We start from the raw sequence: 21,247 nt of genomic DNA on the forward strand, positions 1-21,247 counted from the left end.
AAAGCAAATAACTTTAACTTGCTTTTGCTGACAAGTGTCAATTAGTACTATTGAAAAATCATTCTACAGTCTTGCTTTTCACAATAGTTCATAACTTAAGTGTTTTCGGTAATCAGGAATGCATTAATCATGTCTTTTTTCTACAGTATTTGCGTGTTGGGATAATTATAGACTAATGAGTATGCCCTTTATGTGGTATTTTGGTTCACTTATACCTTTATAAATATTTCAGTTTTGTGATAATTAAGTAAATTGAACATTATTAATGAGAAATGCCATTAGTGAATATAGCTAAAATTTTAAAAATATTACTTTTAATATCCCATTTTTCTTTGAATAATCTTCACAAACTCTCTTTCAAAATCAATCCATAAGTAAATGAAACTAAATGGTTTTCTGGCAACAGGAAACTAAATTCATATACCCATACACATGGTATGTATTTGCTATACATTTGATATTGTTGCTCTCCACAGGAACACATACATAAAAAAATGTTCGGTGGAATCACTCTGAAGAAAAATTGTTTTACTTATAAAGTAATTATTTTGCAAAGCTATAACAGCATATCATGGAAATCTTACAGACAGCTTTGAAATTTTTAATTTATAATTATGTCAAAGAAAATTAAAAGGTAAAACTTGAGGAAAATCACATCAAATATTTATAAAGGTTGTGTTTTTTTTCTTGTAAATTATTTGCTTACTTACATTACAAACAATAACAATCAACTTTTGAGCAAAAAATTTCCCCTTTTTAATAAACTAACAACTCATATACTTTTGTTGTTCAGGTAGTTTTTGAACTTTCATTTTCTGTGAATAACAATATCATGGCTAACAAATTAATCACATTTAAAATGGAAGTATAGAATAACAACTTTGAAGAGAGCTAACATGTTCAAATTTCAAAATGTAATATTAACTGTAATTAATATTGACTTTTGGCTTTATCTGCTCATATACCACTTATAATAGCTCCTAAACTTAAATTATATCATGAGTCAGAATTTTATTATGATCAGAACCAGGGTTCTGAAATATTAAGTTAAAGAAATTATAGGAAAGAATATTAAATTTGAAGTCCCAAAGTTTTATATAACTTATTTGGCTTTCATTAAAGCACTCACTTAACTTTTTGTTTATTTTCCTTTTTGATCATCTGTAGGGAATTTTCAATTACAGTTAATATTTATTGTGATTTTTTATGACAATCATTTTTTTAATTTTGAAATATTGAAGAATGAAAAATAATGATACCTTTGAAATAGCTTATTCCTCCAAAAAGGCCCACTAAGCCACTATAAATATATTCCAACTGCAATAATTTTTAATCATTTCTTGTAGGACTAGTTAACAATTTTGCCAGAGAGAGGTATTGGACAAGGGGGGAAAAAAAGTACAGATGTGAGTAATTTGATTAGTCACTGGGTATATTCAGTGCTTCTTGGTATCAGCTGAAACAGAATTAAATTAGTCACTGGTGCATTTGTCGATGGGAGCCAGAAAGTCTGCAGTATTTAATTTTAAAATAATTTGTACTGAGTAAATTATGTTGGTAGTCACTAAAGAAATCACATTACTTCGGAATTAGCAAGACCAATTTCTTTGAGGGTTGGAAGATAATTATTGCCCTTTTAAAATATGGAGTAGTTTTACAATTTGTTTGAATCGTATCAAATGTGCATTTATAAAATATTATTCTAAGAATGATTTACCAATACTCTGGCTTAAAATGCTAACAAAAAGTAATGTTTACAAAGGAAATCAAACTAATGCAAAAATAAACTTAACAATATGTAGGTGCCTTAGTCATTCTGATTATTTGCCTTCAGTTTTGTTCAGCTTTTGTCAGCATTTGAGGAGGAGAGCCTGGCTGTGGTTGCTACTGCTGTTTGATTCTTTTTTTTTTTTTTTTTTAATCCTCACCCGAGGACACTTTTTGTTCAGATAGAGTAGGAGGGAGAGAGAGAGAGAGAGAGAAACATCGACATGAAGGGACACATCGAGTGGCTGCCACCCGCACGACCAACCAGGGCCGGGGACAAACTGCAACCGGGTACATGCCCTTAGCGGGAACCGAACCCGGGTCTCTCCGGACCGCAGGCCGACGCTCTAACCGCTGAGCCAAACCGGCCAGGGCTGCTGTTTGATTCTTAAAACTCGGTGTTATCCCGATTGTTCATACGGGGAAATTGAAGCTGAGAACATTTTGGGAAATAGCCCCAAATGTCACATTTAAGAAGAAGTACTCGTAAGATTTGTATTCAGGTGTAATGCTCTTAGTTCTGTCTCATTCATTTATTTTTTCCCATAGCATATGTAATAGAATTACAGGTGTACTATCGTCACTTTCTTGACTTTTTACTGTTATAACCAAATATATTTGAATGACTATTTTTTTCTCTTCTTATACAGTGCAAATTAGAATATCAGGCATGTATCTTAGGAAAACAGATCTCAGTCAGATGTGAAGGCCATTGCCCATGTCCTTCAGATAAGTCAACAAGTACAAGCAGAAATGTTAAGAGGGGTAAGTGATGAAACATATTTACATTTTTATGTTTGTTTTTGCTATTAAAATGTTTTGCAATAAATGTTGTCATTATGTATACAATGAAGCTTACTTGTACCTGGTAGTAATTATATTGTAAGTGAGCTATTTTTTTCTTTAACCTCAATTATTATAGTAGGTAATGCTTTTCTATAGATTTACAGTTATCTTCATTGTAATAGCTATGTGCTTCTCTCCTACATGCTCACCATATATAAGAAATCTAAAGCAATGCCTTCTATGAATTATTGTGCTAGAATGTGTTTTACATTCATTTTTTCTCCTTTGGAGCAAGCAACTGATTAGTCGTAACATAGTAAGTGATAAATAGTTTGGTTCACTGTGAAACTGGTCAGTTAGTAGTAATATTTTTAATTAAAGATTTCTACCCCATATAGGGTGTGCATGTGTGTATAAAATTTTCTACTAAATAGTTTTATAAACTAAACTTCATTTTGATATTAGATCTAGTGTTTTTAAATCTTTATGGATATTGGTTCAGTCTAATAAAATAATGAAATATATTGAACCCAATATGTATTATAGTATGTAATTTGACTTTTCATTGGTTATTTATTGTGGTTGGCATGGTATTATTTTTATATTTAAGATGCTGTTTGTGCATTTAACAGTTTCTCCATGGCTGCTAGCTAGTTACAGTTTTTGTAACTAATAGGTAAAGAAGGAAATGTAAACCATGCTTTTTTGAAGTCAAAGAATATTTTAGACAACATTAATATCCACATTTATCATATATATCATAGCCATCAGAAATGTCTAATTTAACAATTATTATCATTGGTCCTTAATGCAAAGAATTTGTTTTATCTTTTTTCTAAAAAAATATGAGTAAAAGATATGCAGATAAGGAAAGATGCTTACTCCATATAAACTATGCATTTTCTTAAACAAGGTATACTTGATATTCTATATTACAGTTCCACAATGAATTTTATTACAGATATAACTTTTAAACTTCAGTTATGGCATTTATATTTGTCTTTATTTATTAAGTAAATTGTAGATAGAATTTCAAAATTACAAACTCTTATAGCATTGCTTTTAAAAAAGCAACTAGTTGACTGTGCTGTTCAAAAGTAAACTAATTGATTTGCGAATTAATTGTAAGCTGGTGTTCAGATATTAGGCGATGTGCTGAGAGGCACCAACCGGTGGAGGAAGGCTGTCTTCCCGAAGTCTCACCTTATTGCCTCACCCAGCCTAGAGTCAATTTCAGAGTTTGATTCCTTCTGAAATTCCCACCCTCATCTCCCAATCCACTTGCTTCAGGCATGACCTTGAATATATTAATCAGCCCCCTTATAATTAAGAGTAATTATAATTTTCTTTTAACTAAAGTACTTCAATGCCTTGCATTCCTCATCCCCACTCCCTATTTACATAATTGAATACATTTTCCTCTGCAAATTACTTTAGTTATAAAATAAATCCTACCTTGGTATTCAATATCCATTTTTTTCTTCTTTTCATTGGAAGCTATTAAAAATATTTGAGTAGGAGTAGTCATAAATGTATACCTATAATACATCACCATCCTCCACGAAGATTGCTCTTCAGTAAGACTTCTTGCTTTTGAACTGATTTTTGAATGGGAAGATATGTTTGATATGGTATTAATTTATCATAAGCTCACACAAACTACCAAATAAACTCAGTATGCATTAAATATGGAAGGTAATACATCTGGGAAGAGGATCCCTTGCAAATAAACAATAATTATGTTTCATGTTGCTCAGAGTTTATGTACAATGTTTATATTAATGTGTCAAGGAGGAAACTTCACTTAAAGTCAAATCATCAGAGGATAATTTGTGTTCAACTGTGTGTAGAAAAAGTGGCAAGAAGAATTTAAACTAATCCCGCTCTGATGGACTGTCAGGGCAAAACAAGTACAGAATTTTGCTAGCGACTGTGGAAAAGCAGTACAGAAAATTATAAATGTCATGTCTACATAATACCAAAGGCCAACAGAAAAGGGAAATGTAAAAGTTAGGTCAGTATCATCTCTAATCTTTCAGCTGTCATTTACATTAGAAGCATGCCTTCTGTAGCCTGTGTAGTGCAGGAAATTCTATTTAATAGCATCTCCGTTCTAGAAACAGTGAGACAAACTACCAACAATGAAACATTTCTTGAATCTCCCTGACTTCCTCTACTTGAGGTCAAATTGACACCACAGTAAGTTTTGACTATGTTAAAAGTTGAATGAATTCTTCAAAGTGACATGAAATATATTGAAACTGATAAAAATACATTTTCTTTATATAGTAGGAGAAACCAAAGTTCTCTTTTTTTTTAAATTTTTATTTTTTTTATCCTCACCCGAGGACATTTTTCTATTTTTTGTTCAGATAGAGTGGGAGGGAGAGAGAGGAAGAGAGGGAGAGAAAGAAACATCGACATGAAAGGGACACATCGAGTGGTTGCCACCCGCACAACCCAACCAGGGCCGGGGACAAACTGCAACCGAGGTACATGCTCTGGACCGCAGACCGATGCTCCAACCGCTGAGCCAAACCGGCCAGGGCGCTTTATATAGTAGGAGAAACCAAAGTTCTCTTTTTTTTTCTCTTAATGTATTCACTAATGGATGTGCATAAATTGATCTAAATATATACATTCAAGTTACCCAATTAAAGTAAAATAGGTAGTTTACATTTTTTAAATTCTAGACTCTGACTTTACATAAGTAGATAAACATATTCCTCTCAGTCAGTAAATTAACGATATAGTTTTCTGCTTTTCTAACTTATAAAATCAAGGTTACAAAGGCCAGTGCATCTATATCCCTTTAGTGTATTACTTCTTTCCATTAAAAAAAAAAAGTTCTTTGATCACAAATACAGAATGATCATTTGGAAGGTTGATCAATTTCATTCAAAATTTATTGACATTTTAGCTGATTTTTAAAGCCCCGTATATATTTTATATAGTTAGGTTAATATGAGAGTCATAGTAGTGAATACGGACTATGAACAGATCATTTTGCACAGATTTTTGTATATTGTTTTGTTTTTGGCAGCAAAGTTATACTCGGAGACTGATTCTGTCTTTGCCAGCAATGTATTTCTCACAGGTTCGCTGTGGGAATTATAATAATTCACAAGTCAATAGCATACAGCATAATAACTCTAAAATTTTTTTTCCTTTATTTATTTTAGAGAGAGAGGGAGGGAGAAGGAGAGATAGATAGAAACATTGATGAGAGAACATCAATTGGCCGCCTCCTGCATGCCCCACACTGGGAATCAGGCCTACAACCTGGGCATGTGCCCTGACAGGGAATCAGACTGGCAACCTCTTGCTACATGGGTTGATCCTGAACCACTGAGCCACACTGGCTGGGCCAGGATAATATCTCCTAATAAGCCAATGAAGAAAACATATTTCATGCAAGTGACACAGTTAATCATACAGTCATTTCAGACAAGATAAGCTAAAGAAATCAAGTCCAGCCATGGCCAGTGTGGCTCAGTTGGTTGGGTGTCATCCTGTACACCTAAAGGGTTGTCACCACAGGGTTACTGGTTTGATTCCTGGTCAGGGCACACGCTAGGGTTGCGAGCTCACTACCCATTAGGGGGCGTGCAGGAGGCACCAATGGATGTTACACTCTCACATCGATATTTCTTTCTCCCTCTCTCTCTCAGAATCAATACAAATATTTTTGAAATAAAGAAATGAAGTTCTAATTTAACAGAAGTATACCTTTTTATACAAGTTTGGTTTCTTGAGAGAAATAACTTGACCAACCATGAGCTGACTTCCAGCTGTCAGTGCACACACAAGTCTCTCATTGCTAGAGCACACTGCCAGGGCAGGAAGGCACTGGTGGTAGTGGACAGGATCAGCTGCTCTGACAGTTATCACTCCAGGGACTGTAACAAGGTTTAGCACCCCTGCCAACCAAAGAGTCACTTTGGCGAGCAAGTATCACAAGATCTTCAGAGAGCTACATAGGTCAAGTGTGCCTAGTATGGACCAAACACAGTCTCAGTATTTATCACCTAAATGTCCCCTTACCATAGTTGTATTTCCACATGTTCTTATCAGTAGGTCCCCAGTGGGGCCCCTCAACAGCAGGACTGTTGGGTGCTTAAAAACATTAACAGATGAGATGATAGCATCCAGACTCTACTTACTTCATTCTTATATCAAAATAACTTTACTTATTAAAAAAAACTTCTGTCTTTGTCATAAACAAGTGGATTAAAACAGTAAGGTGCCACCTTACAGCTTCCAGAATGTCTGCCATCAACAAATCATCAAACAACAAATGCTGGCGAGGGTGTGGAGAAAAGGGGACTCTAGTACACTGCTGGTGGGAATGCAGACTGGTGCAGCCACCATGGAAAACAGTATGGAGTTTTCTCAAAAAATGAAAAGTGGAACTGCCATTTGACCCAATGATCCCACTTCTAGAAATATATTCTAAGAAGCCTGAAACACCAATCGGAAAGAATATTTACATCTCTATGTTCATAGTTCATATCTACAATAGCTAACATCTGGAAACAGCCCTAGTACCCATAATTAGATGAGTGGATAAAAAAAGCAATGGTCAAAATGGAATATTATGTAGCTGTAAAAAAAAGTCTCTCTTACCCTTTAAGACAACATGGAAGGACCTGGAGAGTAGTATGCTAAGTGAAATAAGCCAGTCAGAAAGAAAGGTATCACATTATCTCACTTACATATGGAATCTAATGAACAAAGTAAATTGATGAATGAAATAGATCCAGAGACAGGGAATATACGAACAAATCTTAGAGGGAAGGGGGTGGGGTGGGAAGAGATCAGCCAAAGAACATATATGCATATATGCATAACCCATGGACATAGACAATAGTGTGGTGAAGGCCTGGGCCTGAATGGGGGATGGGAGCAGGAGAGATGGTGTCAATGAGGGCGGAAAAAAGGGAACATCTGTAATACTTTCAACAAAAAGATAATTTTTAAAAAACAGCTTCACTTAAGCCCATGCTGGGTGGCTCAATTGGTTGGAACACTGTCCCATACACTAAAAGGTTGCAGTATTGTTTCCTGGCCAGGGCACATACCTAGGTTGCAAGTTCAGTCCTCAGTTGGGCCACATATGGGAGGCATCTGGTCAGTGTGTGTGTGTGTGTGTGTGTGTCCCTTCCTCTCTCTAAAGTCAATTAAAACATATCCTTGGGTGCCCGGCCAGTGTGGCTTAGGGGTTGAGGATCGACCCATGTACCAAAAGGTTGCCAATTCAATTCCCTGTCAGGCCACATGCCCAGGTTGTGGGCCCAATTCCCAGGGAGGGGCATGCAGGAGGCAGTCAATCAATGTTCTCTCTCATCAATGTTTCTCTCCCTCTCTCTCTTCTTCTCCCTCTAAAGTCAATAAAGAAAATAAAATTAAAAAAAAAATTATCTATACATTGAGAGTTTGAAACAGCTCAGCAGTAGAATTCTGTATCATAGGAGTTATTATTATTTATTTTCTTGTTAAATTTTTAATATTTTTTCATAGACACTGATATTTGCTGTGTGAGTGCATGTGTATGTGTGTGTATAGCTTCTTGTTATAACTATGTTAATTTAGGCTTGCTAAAATAGGTATCTGATTATTTAGATTCTAAATGTATTAAACTAAGTTTTACTTTTTGTTACTTTTGTAATTGAAAAACCCTTTTTACATGATTTAAGACTTTTAGTAAAGATTATGTTATAATCATTTTAATAACAACACTAATGCCTATAAGTTTATTTCTTCATTGTTTTAGCAATTATAATTTTGTGGAGTTAATGTATTTAGAGTGTATTTAGAGTTTCTTAATTTCTTCAATACTTAGTTTTGCTAATTAGCTTATATCAGAATATGTTTGTATTAAAATGGAAAGTTGGCAGTATAGGACAAGAAAGAAAGTTAGGGAGAGCAGTTTCAATAATTGGTATGCTGTTGCCAAGAGTGACTGAAAGACAATTCTTCCAAACATTGAGCCTTGCCGTTCGCTACACATTTCTAAGCACAGCGGATTCTGCAACAGAACATTGTGTTTGCTTTCAGTCAGACAAAAGACAGAAAGGGAACATCGGAGTCCCTCCTGCATCAGAGATCAGTGGTGTGCACGCACTTTGGTTTCGAGTCAGAGATCACTCAACAGCAACATAAGCAGAAAGATAGTTCTCTAAACAAAATGTGCCCCATCTAAGACTAAGTGAAATGTTTTTAAATAGATGTGGGGACCTATAGATTTGTAGGGTCTTCAGCTGTCCTGCCATATACTAACCTGAAAAGCCTGCTTTGGGAGATTTGGAGCAGAAAACCCAGTTCAAATGGGTCTAGGCTTCTAACCAACAAAAACTGTGAAGTAGTAAATGTTGGTTTTAGTTGCTTGAAAAAAAAAAAAAAGCCTAATAGTTTATCCACATAAGAGGATAAGTACTTCTGCAATCTGACACAGTGGTTTTGTTTTTCCTTTCCTACCTATTCATTGCTCTGAATCTTACTGAGCCTTAATAAGAGACAGAACTTATTTCATTGTTGTGCTATGATTATAAATGTATTTATTAAGAGAAAGAACATTGAGTAAGAACTTACATATACCTTTTACTAATTGGCAAGCAATTTAGTTTTAACATTTAATTTCTGTAATGGACTTTAAAAAAATAACCTCATTGTGAAGAAATGAATTTTCAATAAGAAACAGTTGCATAGCAGTGTATTAATATTCTCTTGGAACATATGTATTTCTCCATGAAAAATAATATTCATACATGATAAATTCTTCCAAAAATTTTTAACTAGATTCTTAGAAAAATAAAATAAAGTGAAATTATTGGAAAGTGTTATGTGATGATTTATAATGAAAATGTTTTATCTTTTGACAGAAATTCCTAGACTAAAATTAATATTTGTTCCAAAATAGAACATAACCTGGGAAGAGAGAGTTTTATTTATTTATTTTTCTTTATTATGTTGAATATAATGTAAGATAATAAGGAGATGTTTGCTACTCTATTTCTAGTGTAGAATTTTCATTTTTCCAAAAGCAGAAGTGAGGCCAATGGATTTGTATTTGAAGTTCTTATGTGAAATTCTTTTGTAATAAAGAAATCATAAAATATATGTGAAATTTAGCATTGTACATTCTGAACAGTCTTTTGAAATCATATTTCAGAGATTAAATTATAGGTTGTTGGTTTTTTTGTAGCTTACCAGTGTTTTTTCAAAACTCTCAATGTGTTCCCAGGATTCTGATGATAATTTTAAGCCTCAAAAAAGAATAGGAAAGCTAAGTCAATGCAGTAGTTATATAGTCATAAAAAACCGTCGATTTGATATTTCAAAAAATGACATGTATGGATTCTCAAGTTTAGATGTAGAGGAAATGTTATCAATATTTTTAAAAAGTAGGAAAGCATGAAGCTAGATTAAACTAAAAGCAAATGTATTTGGAAAAAATAATTTAGTTGAACTAAAGGCATTTTGTATACTACTCTATGCTTCTTTGTTTTGTAATACTTTTAAAACACCACTTGATGAATTACTACCAATGAATTTATGGAATGATTTTACATAAAGAATAAAATAGATTTTGTTAAGTATCAAATTATCTGTTACTTTACAAATGTCTAAAATAAGAAAAAAATGTAATGCACTTGTGTGATCCATGTCCTATTTACCAGCCAAAAAGTGTAAACTCTGCCTCAGCACTTTTTAAAATGTAGAAATGATGCCCTGGCCGGTTTGGCTCAGCGGTTAGAGCGTCGACCTGCGGTCCAGAGAGACCTGGATTCGGTTCCCGCTAAGGGCACGTACCTCGGTTGTAGTTTGTCCCCGGCCCTGGTTGGGTCATGTGGGTGGCAGCCACTCGATGTGTCCCTTTCACGTCGATGTTTCTCTCTCTCTCTCCCTCTCTCTCTCCCTCCCACTCCCTCCCACTCTATCTGAACAAAAAAATGGAAAAATGTCCTTTGGTAAGGGTAAAAAATAAAATAAAATAAAATGTAGAAATGGTTACAAAAATGTATGTTTTATTGTATTCTACACACCTCAACAACTAATTTTAAAAGCACATTTTGAGGACTTTTTGTTTTTTTTTTATTATCACAATTATCTTTTTTTAATTTATCTTTATTGTTAAAAGTATTACAGATGTCTCCCCTTTTATTTCCCACCATTGACCCCCTCCTGCCCACTCCTACCACCCCCCTGCCTTCACCACACTATTGTCTATGTCCATTGGTTACGTACATATGCATATACGTTTTTTGGTTTATCTCTTCCTGCCCCTCCCCCATTCTTTCTGTGATTCAACAGTCTGTTCCATGCTACCATGACTCTGTTAGTTTCAGTTTAATATGTAAAATATTAAATATGTAAATTGGCTAAATATGTAAATCATATTTTAAAAGTACATGAATGATGAATAATATATAAAATAGTAATATTTTGAGTGAATATTTGAACAAACCAGTTTCCAAAGATTTTCAGTGAATGTAACACATTTGGACTCTTAAATACTTAATTTAGGTTGTGGGAAGGTTTACCATAATGGTGCAAAAATGAAGAAGCAGGAACAGTAGGACATTGGTAATACTTGAGGCTTGACATCATAGTGATTAAGGTAGTAGGGATAAAAAAGCAGGTAATGAATTCCAGAAATTTTTTGGAACTAAATGGTCAGGATTTGATTGATCGATTGAATTTAGGAAAGGAGAAGTCTCCAGGAGTCACCGACCACTCCTGAGAAAATTATGATGATAAAACCAAGATGGAAAAATTGTTAAAATATCTAGTTTAGGTGGGAAATTTTTAAATTCAATATTGAACACAGTGTGATTAAGGTGTCTATGGCCCAATATTTGTTTAGAAATATTTGTGTTAATACATCTGAGCGAAAAGGTCTGGGCGGGAGTAAATACTGGAGATACACTAAGGTGCAAAAAGTGAGAAAAGTAGAGTAAGAGGTTTGAAAAAGATGATTAATAACAGACTCATTACAGGAAAAAGAATCTTGATTATGTTAAAGGAGAAACAGGAATAAAAACAGTGTCTCAGAAGCTGAGGAATAAATTCTCATTTGGAAAAGAGAGTGAGCTTGACTCTTGAATGCAAGAGGAATGTTCTGTAATAGAAACCTGAGAAATGACCTCAGACTTTGGCAATTAGAATGTAGTAATTGTAAAAAGAACATCTTGAGTCTAATAGCAGTTAGTGGAAATAATACAGAGAAATTACTTAACATACGTAATAGGAATTCAATAAAAGTTTGTTCCTTCTTCTACCTCTGTTCATCTCCTAGTCCCAACACATAATTTATTTTAGCGGATATGGTGGGATTGAAACAATTCAGTCCATATGTAGAATGTGAAAGAAAGTAGTGGAAATAATATATATTTACATCTGTTATTTGCAAAGTAAACTCTGCCACTGTTATTTCCTTCACTCTTTAAAACATCTAGGTATTACTGGTATACCAGTTGGACTATAAGGAAACTGAAGGTCATGGACTTAAGGGATATTCCCAACTTAAAATAGTTACCAGATAGTCTTTCTCTCTTTTAACCCCACATTCTACATATTTCTTTCTATGAATAAAGAGACTGATTTTAACCCGGTTTTGTCACCTTGGTGAACTTTAAATTAACTCCTTAAATATGTTAGGTTTCAATCTTTAGTATTTTGGAAATAATTTTTTTTTTTTTAGGCATTTTAAAATAACTCATGCACATGGTAAAATACTAACTAGTACAAATGGAGGTATAATAAGAATGATTGTACCCTATCCCAGCCCTTAAAATTCTGTTCTTTTGATTGGAGGTGAATGCTTTAACCATTTTTGTATTTAGTTCTTTTAGTGGTTCTTATCATTGCTCTGATATATGTTGATGTGTCAATTATAGACAAGATTAATTGACTTTCTATTCTGAAAGATAAAGATTTAGCTTATTTCGCTACCCCAACTGCATCTCCAAATGGCGATAGTCAAGTATTATTAAAGCTAATTTATTGGTGACTTTTATAACTTTAAACAATATCTAACTGTAATTTTTTTTATTCCATCAACTTCAGAAAAGTATAACCAGACTTATTTAATTCCACACCCCTCACTCATTCACCTCGACTACATATAATTCATGCTTATTTTACTTAAATACTGTTCTTTAAAAAATATTTTCCATGGTTTGTCTGCAGTTTGATGCTAACTTGAAAATCAACAAATTCTGTTAAAATTATTGTTAAAGAGCTTTTTACTACAGTGTATTCTATTATGCTATGAATTATCTTTTAAACACAATCAGTTGCTTAATATACTGCTAAATGTCAGTTAACTTAATATTTGAACCATGGCTGTCATCCATGAAATGTCTGAATCCTGTTCTTTTTGTTTCTGATAAAAGAACAAACTTGTAAGAAATGCCACTTACATTTCCAGTGGTGTTGGGAAGCAATTCTCTGTGGTGTTTCTCCAAGTCTTCAAACAACCTTTTGAAGCAAACATCCTCCCTAGATATAGTGTTTCCCTCCAGGTTAGTGGGCACCTGTATTTAATTATAAGATAGTAAAGCCCTCTGCTTCTCTGAAGAGATCCACCTGATCCACTGTCTGCAGTGTTCCCCTAGGGCGGTCCACGCTATGTCTATGGGCTTGGGGGCAATGAGAACCCACGTGAATGAGAAGCTCATGGTGCCTGCCTTTCAGGGTTATTTCAATTACTTACTGAATTTATGGAAATGTGACAGGCAACACTCCAGTTTCCTGCAAACACTTGCCCTCCACTCGGCCCTTGTCCATTCTGAAACAGCCTTTTCCTCCAGCACAAACTTGGTTGTGTAAGCCTGCAGTAAACTCTCATTTGCGACTATTGTAACTTTTTTTTTAAAAAAAAACCTGATTTTTAGACAGAAAGGAAGAGAGAGGGAGAGAGAGATGGAAACATCGATGAGTGGGAACATCAATTGACCACCTGCTGCATGCCCCCCACTGGGGATTTGGCCCACAACCTGGGCATGTGCCCTGACCCGGAATAGAACCGGCAACCTCTTGGTGCATGGGTCCATGCTCCACCACTGAGCTACACTAGCCGAGCCTATTGAAACAATTTTAAGCTTTATATTTATTGTGGACACTATTACAGATGCCACTGTTTCCCTCTCTCACTTTGCCTACGCTCACCTGTCACCCGTCTCCCCTTCCCTCTGGCCGTCACCACAGTTTTCTGTATCTGTGGGTTATGCATATATGTTCTTTGGCTAATCCCTTCACCTTCTCTCATCCAGTTTCCCACACCCCTCCCGCGCGGCAGCTGTCAGTCTGTGCCATGTATTCATGCCTCTGTTTCTAATTGTCAGTTTATTTTGTTCATTAGATTCCACATATTAGTGAGATTATATGGTATTTGTCTTTCTCTGAATGGCTTATTTCACTTAGCATAACACTCTCCAGGTTCATCCAAACTGTTGCAGAAGGTAAGATTTCCATTTTTTTTTATCTGTGTAGTGTTTCGTTGTGTAAATGTACGACATCTCCCCACCCCCCCACCCCCACTCATCTACTGATGGGCATTTGGGCTGTTTCCGGATCTTGGTTATTATAAATAGCACTGCTATGAACATAGGGGTGCATTTATTCTTTTGAATTGTTACTTTTTCTACTACTCTGTATCCACAGTTTTTTGGACTCAATAGCTTTCTAGTTTTCATGTGGTCTCCTTTAGTTTTCTTGAATATATCCTTTAATGTATTTTTAAAAGGATGTATTGCTGTTGGACTTTTTTGAGAACTTCAATAGCAGAAAAGGATCTGATTTTAGGATTAGTAAATAGTATAGCTGAAAAAATTCTCAAGTAAAATATCATATTTCCTCAGAAATTAAAGTCATTAATTCTATGTCTTCTAACTTCTATTGTTGTTAAAAAATATTATCCTTTATATTACATCAAATGCTATAAAAACTGAAAAGAATACCATAATTAAAGTATCATTCCAATAATATTAATGGTATATGTATAAAGTAAAAAAGTTTACCTACCAGAAAATCCAAATCCATACATTAAATTAAAAGGGATTTAACTTCCTCCAAATGTGGAAGTGGATGTGGAGTGGATGCTGTGAACACAGTTTTAATAATAGATCGTTTTCACTTCTTAATCTTTTAAAGATACAAAGATAGTACAGAAAAGTGACATTGTTATCAAAAACAATGACCATCATGTCCTAAATTACTGCCTATATGCTATTGATTCACATACGGTATGACAGATTTCTCTATATGTTCTTTAAAAACTTTGCATATCAATTTCTCCTCTATCAGATAATTTTCTTGTAGATTTTAGCCACATTTAAATATAGCAAAAATAAAGTACACAATTATTTGTTTATGAAAATTATTTTACAATTGGACATATCAGCAAAACCTTTTGATATTTTAGTTTACCGTATTCATATATTAAATATAACATATTGGTACAACTACTTAACTAGGTCAGGCAAAATAATTTTTATTAAAATGCTGTAGGTTTAGGCATTACTGCTTTCAATAAGGTATTACATTTGCATTTGGCCTAATTTTCTGTCTGTTGTTTTGCGTATATCTCATGTACTGGATCAAGTTCTACAATTTAAATTTCTAAAAATTGTGATCACTATAAAGTCTATTTAAAACCTAACTATCCAGGGAGTCGGTGAATCCTAGGTCTTAAACTCACAGGTGTTGTAGTTAGACATCTCTGTGCTTATATTAGTGATCCTGCCGCTGAGTTGAAGTTTGACCTTGGGAAAAAAAATAGCTAAAACTCTAATTTTCAGTCTCCCATTTGTAATATAGTTAAAATAAATCCACTGGGTTTGAAGACTAAATTGAAGTAGATGCAGTGTCCTTCGCACAGAACCTAAATTATAACTTCTATTCCTCAAGGATCTCTATATTTCAAGGGCATGGGATTTTTTTTTCTCGCTGCATGGAAGTCAACAAATTAACCTACATAGTTTCATGGATGCTAACAGCAGACAGGCAATGCCTAGACCTTAAGCAAAGGACGTGGTTGCTCACAGAACAAGGTTCAGGTTCACGTTTGTTCCCCATGACCCTAGTCCCACAGGAGTGATGTGGAGCGGATGCAGTGAACACAAGAGTCTTAGCCCAGCTGGAAAAGCCCAAGCTTAGGAGACTTCCAGTCATAAAAAGATGAGATCAAACACACCCACACTTTGCCCCAGAGGAACACTTCATTTGGTATTCTTGGAAAGCATCATATCTGCCCTTATCTCTGTAGATACAATCTTAGTCTCTCAAGTCCATTTGCTCTATAAATATCTTTTAAAAAACAGTGCAGCCAGGCTGGTGTGGCTCAGTGATTAAGTGTTTACCCACACACCAAGAGGTCACCGGTTCGATTCCTGGTCAGGAAACACGCCCAGGTTGGGGGCCAAATCCCCATTGTGGGGCATGCAGGAGGCGGCCAGTCGATGTTTCTAACTCTCTCTTCCTCTTCCCCTCTCTAAAATCAATAAAGAAAAAAAAAGTAAATAAATAAAAGACAGTACAAGAATACAAGCTGTTACAATACATGTTGCCACAAGAGATCCCTGGAGAATTCTCTCTCAATAATATTAACACATTCTTCCCTGCCTCCTAGTTAATACTCGCTGTTGAGTTGTTTGATTCTGCTTTGCCTTCTTCCTTCCTTTTGAATCTGTCCCTGTTACCTCTCCCGCGTCGTACACCCTCCCCCAACCACCAACCCTGCTCCTTCCTTCTTCCTCAGTGCCTTGGTTATAGGTGGAGCTCAGAACATACTTGTTGAAATGAAATGAATTTGTGTATATGAAGTTTTCACTTCAGTTTCTCTTACTTGTATTGTTGCTGATAGAAGTGGGCAATAATTATTTTCTTCGTTTCTCTGTAGGTAAGCACTCCCCAACCCTGCTTTCTTTAACATTCTTTGACCTGTTTACAGTTTGCATGTGTTACGTGTTGTTGGTTTTTTTTTGTTTTGCTTTGTCTATTTATTTTGCTTGGTATATTCTTATTTTCTGAACTTCTTGAATCTATGTTTTGTTGTCTGATATATTTTTGTTTTTATTTGTTTTTTCCTTTATTGATTTTATTTATTTAATTTTTGTTACAGATGTTTCTCCTTTTTTCGCCATTGACACCCTCCTCCTGTCCCCACCTCAACCCTCCCTGCATTGTTGTCTATGTCCATTGGATATGCTTATATGCATATGTTTTTTATTTTTATTTTTTAAGCCAAACCAGAGAAGAAGGGAGGGGGGGAGATCAATTGGTTGCCTCTCCTATGCATCCCAACTGGGGACCAAAACCCGCAACCTAAGTATGTGCCCTGACCAGGAATCAAACCTACGACTTCTCAGTGTACAGGATGATGCTCCGATCAACTGAGACACACCAGCCAGGGTTTGGTGTCTGATATTAATTTTGAAATGATCTTGACTATTATTTCTTTAAATATTTTGGTATCCTCTTCTCTCTTCTGCTGTTCTGATTCAGCACATGTTACAGCTTTTGATATTGTCCCATGGTTCTTGGATTTTCTGGGTGCTTTGTTTCTATTTTTTGACTTTCATTTTTTCTTCTTTGCATCGTACTTCAGGAAGTTTCTGTTTACCTGTTTCCCAATTCATTGATTTTGATTTCTACTACTTTCTTTAGATTCTTCTATTTCTTTTTATCTCCACACTCATGTTAATCATCTGGTTTTCCATGTTTCTTCTTCTCCGTTAGTCTTTAACTTATTAATCATAGTTGCTTTAAATTCCCTCTCTGATGATTTTAATATCCAATCAAATGATATTGGCTCTCATAATGGGATGTTTTGTTCCTGGAGAGTTTACATTTTTTTTAAAACTTTGCCTTGAAATTTTTTTGTTGTGGAAAGCTGGAGAGAATGGATTGGGTAGTAGGTACTGCTATGGTAAAAAAGCCTTTGGTGAGAGGACTACATTACTATGGCTAGGATTTGAGCTGTGCCCCATGTTTATTGAAGCTTTTGGCATCAGAGGTTTCAAATTCCTCTTGTGTCACTGTTTGGTCCACTCCTGTTTTAGGAGCTCCCCTTTGTACTACTCCCCAGAGTGAGTCAGCCTCTGGTAGCTCTTTCCCCTATTTACTCTTACTATTATGAGAGGCATGTTACCATGCTGGTGAGGTTGGGAGAGGGCCCAGTCTCTAATTTTCTAATTGTCTTCATCTTTTAGTGGGTCTGTGTCTTAGGGAAGTGATTCTCTCCCTCCACCCAGCACAGAAGCTTTTCCCTTTCCTGACCTCTATTTCATTCTCCAATGAGAATTCCCCATCTGGGTCTCCAAAGCTTTATCCCGTCAGGTATGGCATTTATTTATTTACTGGTTGATTTGTTAGTTTCCTTTGGTAAAACAGGAAGGTTGGAGGAGGCTGAAGTTGGGGGGATTCTGTTCTCCTTGCTGGGAAAAGACTCTGGCTAAGTTTCTTCTCCTGGAAATGTAGGTCTCTGTTATGGGGAAAACTCTGGGCTTATTTCAACACAATGACACTTTTCCTTTCCTACCAGAGCCACAATTTGATAGTCCCTGGGATTTCTAGAAGGCATGCCCATGGTGTATGGAGGCTCCATAAGACCAAAGCTTCTAGGAGTTTCTCATCATCATGCTAGTCCACACTCAGCCTTCAGCATTATGTCAAAATTGTCATTTACGTGCCCCTATCAGTTATGCCTCCAGCAGCCTCTTCTCTGAGACTGTACATCCTGGTTGGGACCCTCCAGCTGCAGGAGAGCAGAGTCCCTTCCCTGAGTTGGGATAGAGTATCCGCCTTGCCCACCGATTAAGGCCTCATTGGTGGTCCCCAGTGACTAGGAGTTGGTTAGGGAGAAGGGGCTGAACAGACTTCATGATGGTGACTCCCACTGCCAGGGCATTGTGGAGCGTTTGGTTAAATCCTCTCCATGAGAACCTCATGGGGTCCCTGCAAGAACAGCCTACAAATGTGTGAGCCCCTCTCTCTTTCCCTTCAGTCTCCAGGAGTTTTTCTATCTCAAGCTAGTCCTGCTCAGCCTCCAGCAATAAATCAAAATTCCTAGTTTAGTGTTTCGACCCGTTTATGTCACCCATCAGCCTCCTTGTGAAGTAAAGAGATCGCAGGTTCAATAGCCCTAGATTTGCCCAACTCATGGGCTTTTTTGGCTGGTGCTTTGCCCTGTAACCTCAGTTCTTTGAAGGGTCCGTGAAAAGACAGTGATTTTTAGTTTCTTCCATTTTTCTTGTTGTAAAGACAGAAATAATGCTATTCAAGCTCTTTACATGTTGGATCTGAAACTTGAAGTCTATAAATGCTTTTAAAATATAAATCGCCACACAGTAGTTAATGCATCATTAGTTATTACCATGTAATTTATTCGAGTATAGTGTTCATCAGTTGTCTTTTGAATAAAGGATGACACTGTGGCTTAATAGTAAAAATAGATGCAGTGATATTTCCTTCCTATAAATAATACAGATGTTTGAGATTATTGTCTTCTGACCCAGATATTCTATCAAACAATAGCACGAATGTGCAAAAGAGCCACTGCCCTTGGGGGTTCAGTATAAAGCTCTGAAAAAGAGGAGGGGACTCAAAGATCTTAGTTTTGCTGGTGTATTACTATAATATTGTATTAAATTATAGTAATACTATAAGATTTTCTGACTGCCATTTTACATTTCGTAAAATGAACAGCACTATTCTTTTAACCGTTTCTGCTGATCTGGCGAGATGGAACCCAGAGAGGCCTCCCAGGCATTTCTCAGCAGTTGCTCCTTGAGTTACTTGGGAGCTCTGCTCCATTAGCTAGGGAACAAACAGCTATGTAATTTCCAGAGTAATTATTGAAGACACAAACTCACAGTTCTTCCCTCTAACTGCAAATGTGTTCCAATTGATTTTATTAGCAAATGATTATTCTTAAAAATGTTATTTTAAAAAAATTAGGCTTAATGATCAAAACTATAAACTTCACTAAAGCCACTAAGTAAACTTAAAATCATATCAGGGCATCATATAATGGGAACATTTGTATGATTTTTGGCCAGAGATCATTTTATTTGGTTTAGGTGGGTCCTGATTCCATCTACTGTAGAGACTTTACACTTAAAATAGTGTCCTTGTTTTGTTTTACTTTTTTGAGACATAAGGAATAAGATTGTATTTATAGAATTTGACTTTTTCATCAAGGTTATATATTTTTATATTTAAGGAACAGATGAGGATGAATAAGTTATAACCTAGATTAGTTTCCCAGAAGAATTTGAGTTTTCCAAGATTTATTTTATAATCTATATTTGAATATATGATCATTCCCCTAAGAGTAGCTGGTATACATTTTACAAAAATTAAACCTTATAAACCCAGGTAATTCCAGATGATACTCAGTGTGTGATTTAATCCACATATTTTGTTTCCACGTCATGTAACTTCAGAATTAAGAAACAACAACAGTAATAAACATTCAGAATTGTTTAGTAATTTTTAGTTAGGTAATATGTTTTCTTTTTTTTTATATATATATATTTTTTGTTACAGATATTTCTCCTTTTTTACCCCATTGGCACCCCCCTCCCCACCCCACCCCTGCCCCGTCCCCGGCTTAGTTGTCCATGTTCGTTGGTCATGCATACATGCATGTAAGTTCTGTGGTTTATCTCTTCCCACCCACCCCCCCATCCCCTCTTCTGAGGGATGTCAGTCTGTACCCTACTTCCATGTTTCTGGGTCTACCATATTCCTCAGATTGTTATGTTCATTATATTCCGTATATAAGTGAGATCATGTGGTATTTGTCTTTTTCTGCTTGGCTTATTTCACTTAGGATAATACTTTCCAGGTCCCTCCATGTCGTCTCAAAGAATAAGAGATCTTTCTTTCTGACCGCTGCATAGTACTCCATTGTGTATATGTACCACTGCTTTTTTATCCATTCATCTACTGATGGACACGGGCTGTTTCCAGATCTTAGCTATTATAAATAGTGCAGCTATGAACATGGGGGCACATATATTCTTTCTAATTGGTGTTTCAGGCTTCTTAGGGTATATTCTAGTAGTGGGATCACTGGGTCAAATGGAAGTTCAATTTTTAATTTCTTGAGGTAACACCATATTGTTTTCCATAGTGGCTGCACCAGTCTGCATTCGCACCAGCAGTGTATTAGAGTCCCCTTTTCTCCACACCCTCGCCAACACTTGTTGTTTGATGATTTGTTGATGGCGGCCATTCTGACAGGTGTGAGGTGATACCTCATTGTTGTATTAATTTGCATCTCTCTGATGATTAGTGATGTTGAGCATTTCTTCATATGTATCTTGGCCATTTGTATGTCCTGTTTGGAGAGGTGTCTATTCAGCTCCTCTGCCCATTTTTTAATTGGGTTCTTTGTCTTCCTTTGTTCAGTTGTATGAGCACTCTATATATATTGGATATTAACCCCTTATCTGATACATCATTGGTAATGATGTTCTCCCATACAGTGGGTTGCCTTTCCATTATGATGATTGTTTCTTTTGCTGAGCAGAAGCTTTTTAGCTTGATGTAGTCCCGTTTGTTCATTTTTTCCTTTGTTTCTGTTGCCTTAGGTGACGTATCAGTAAAAATTTTGCTCCGTATGATGTCCGAAATTTTGTTGCCTACATTTTCTTCTAGAATTTTTATGGATTCACGGGTCACA

General features: G+C 35.7%; 1 protein-coding gene across 1 annotated transcript in view; it reads left to right on the top strand.

Annotated features, from left to right (window-relative positions):
* Positions 1–21,247, top strand: part of SPOCK3 (SPARC (osteonectin), cwcv and kazal like domains proteoglycan 3) — a 342,954-nt gene that overhangs the window by 233,115 nt on the left and 88,592 nt on the right. The window contains exon 7 of the mRNA XM_036282120.1: positions 2,418–2,532. Within this exon, the coding sequence (XP_036138013.1) occupies positions 2,418–2,532 (115 nt within the window). The remainder of the gene's footprint in view (positions 1–2,417; positions 2,533–21,247) is intronic.

Source organism: Molossus molossus, unplaced genomic scaffold, assembly GCF_014108415.1.
Source record: "Molossus molossus isolate mMolMol1 unplaced genomic scaffold, mMolMol1.p scaffold_m16_p_4, whole genome shotgun sequence".
Lineage (NCBI taxonomy): Eukaryota > Metazoa > Chordata > Mammalia > Chiroptera > Molossidae > Molossus > Molossus molossus.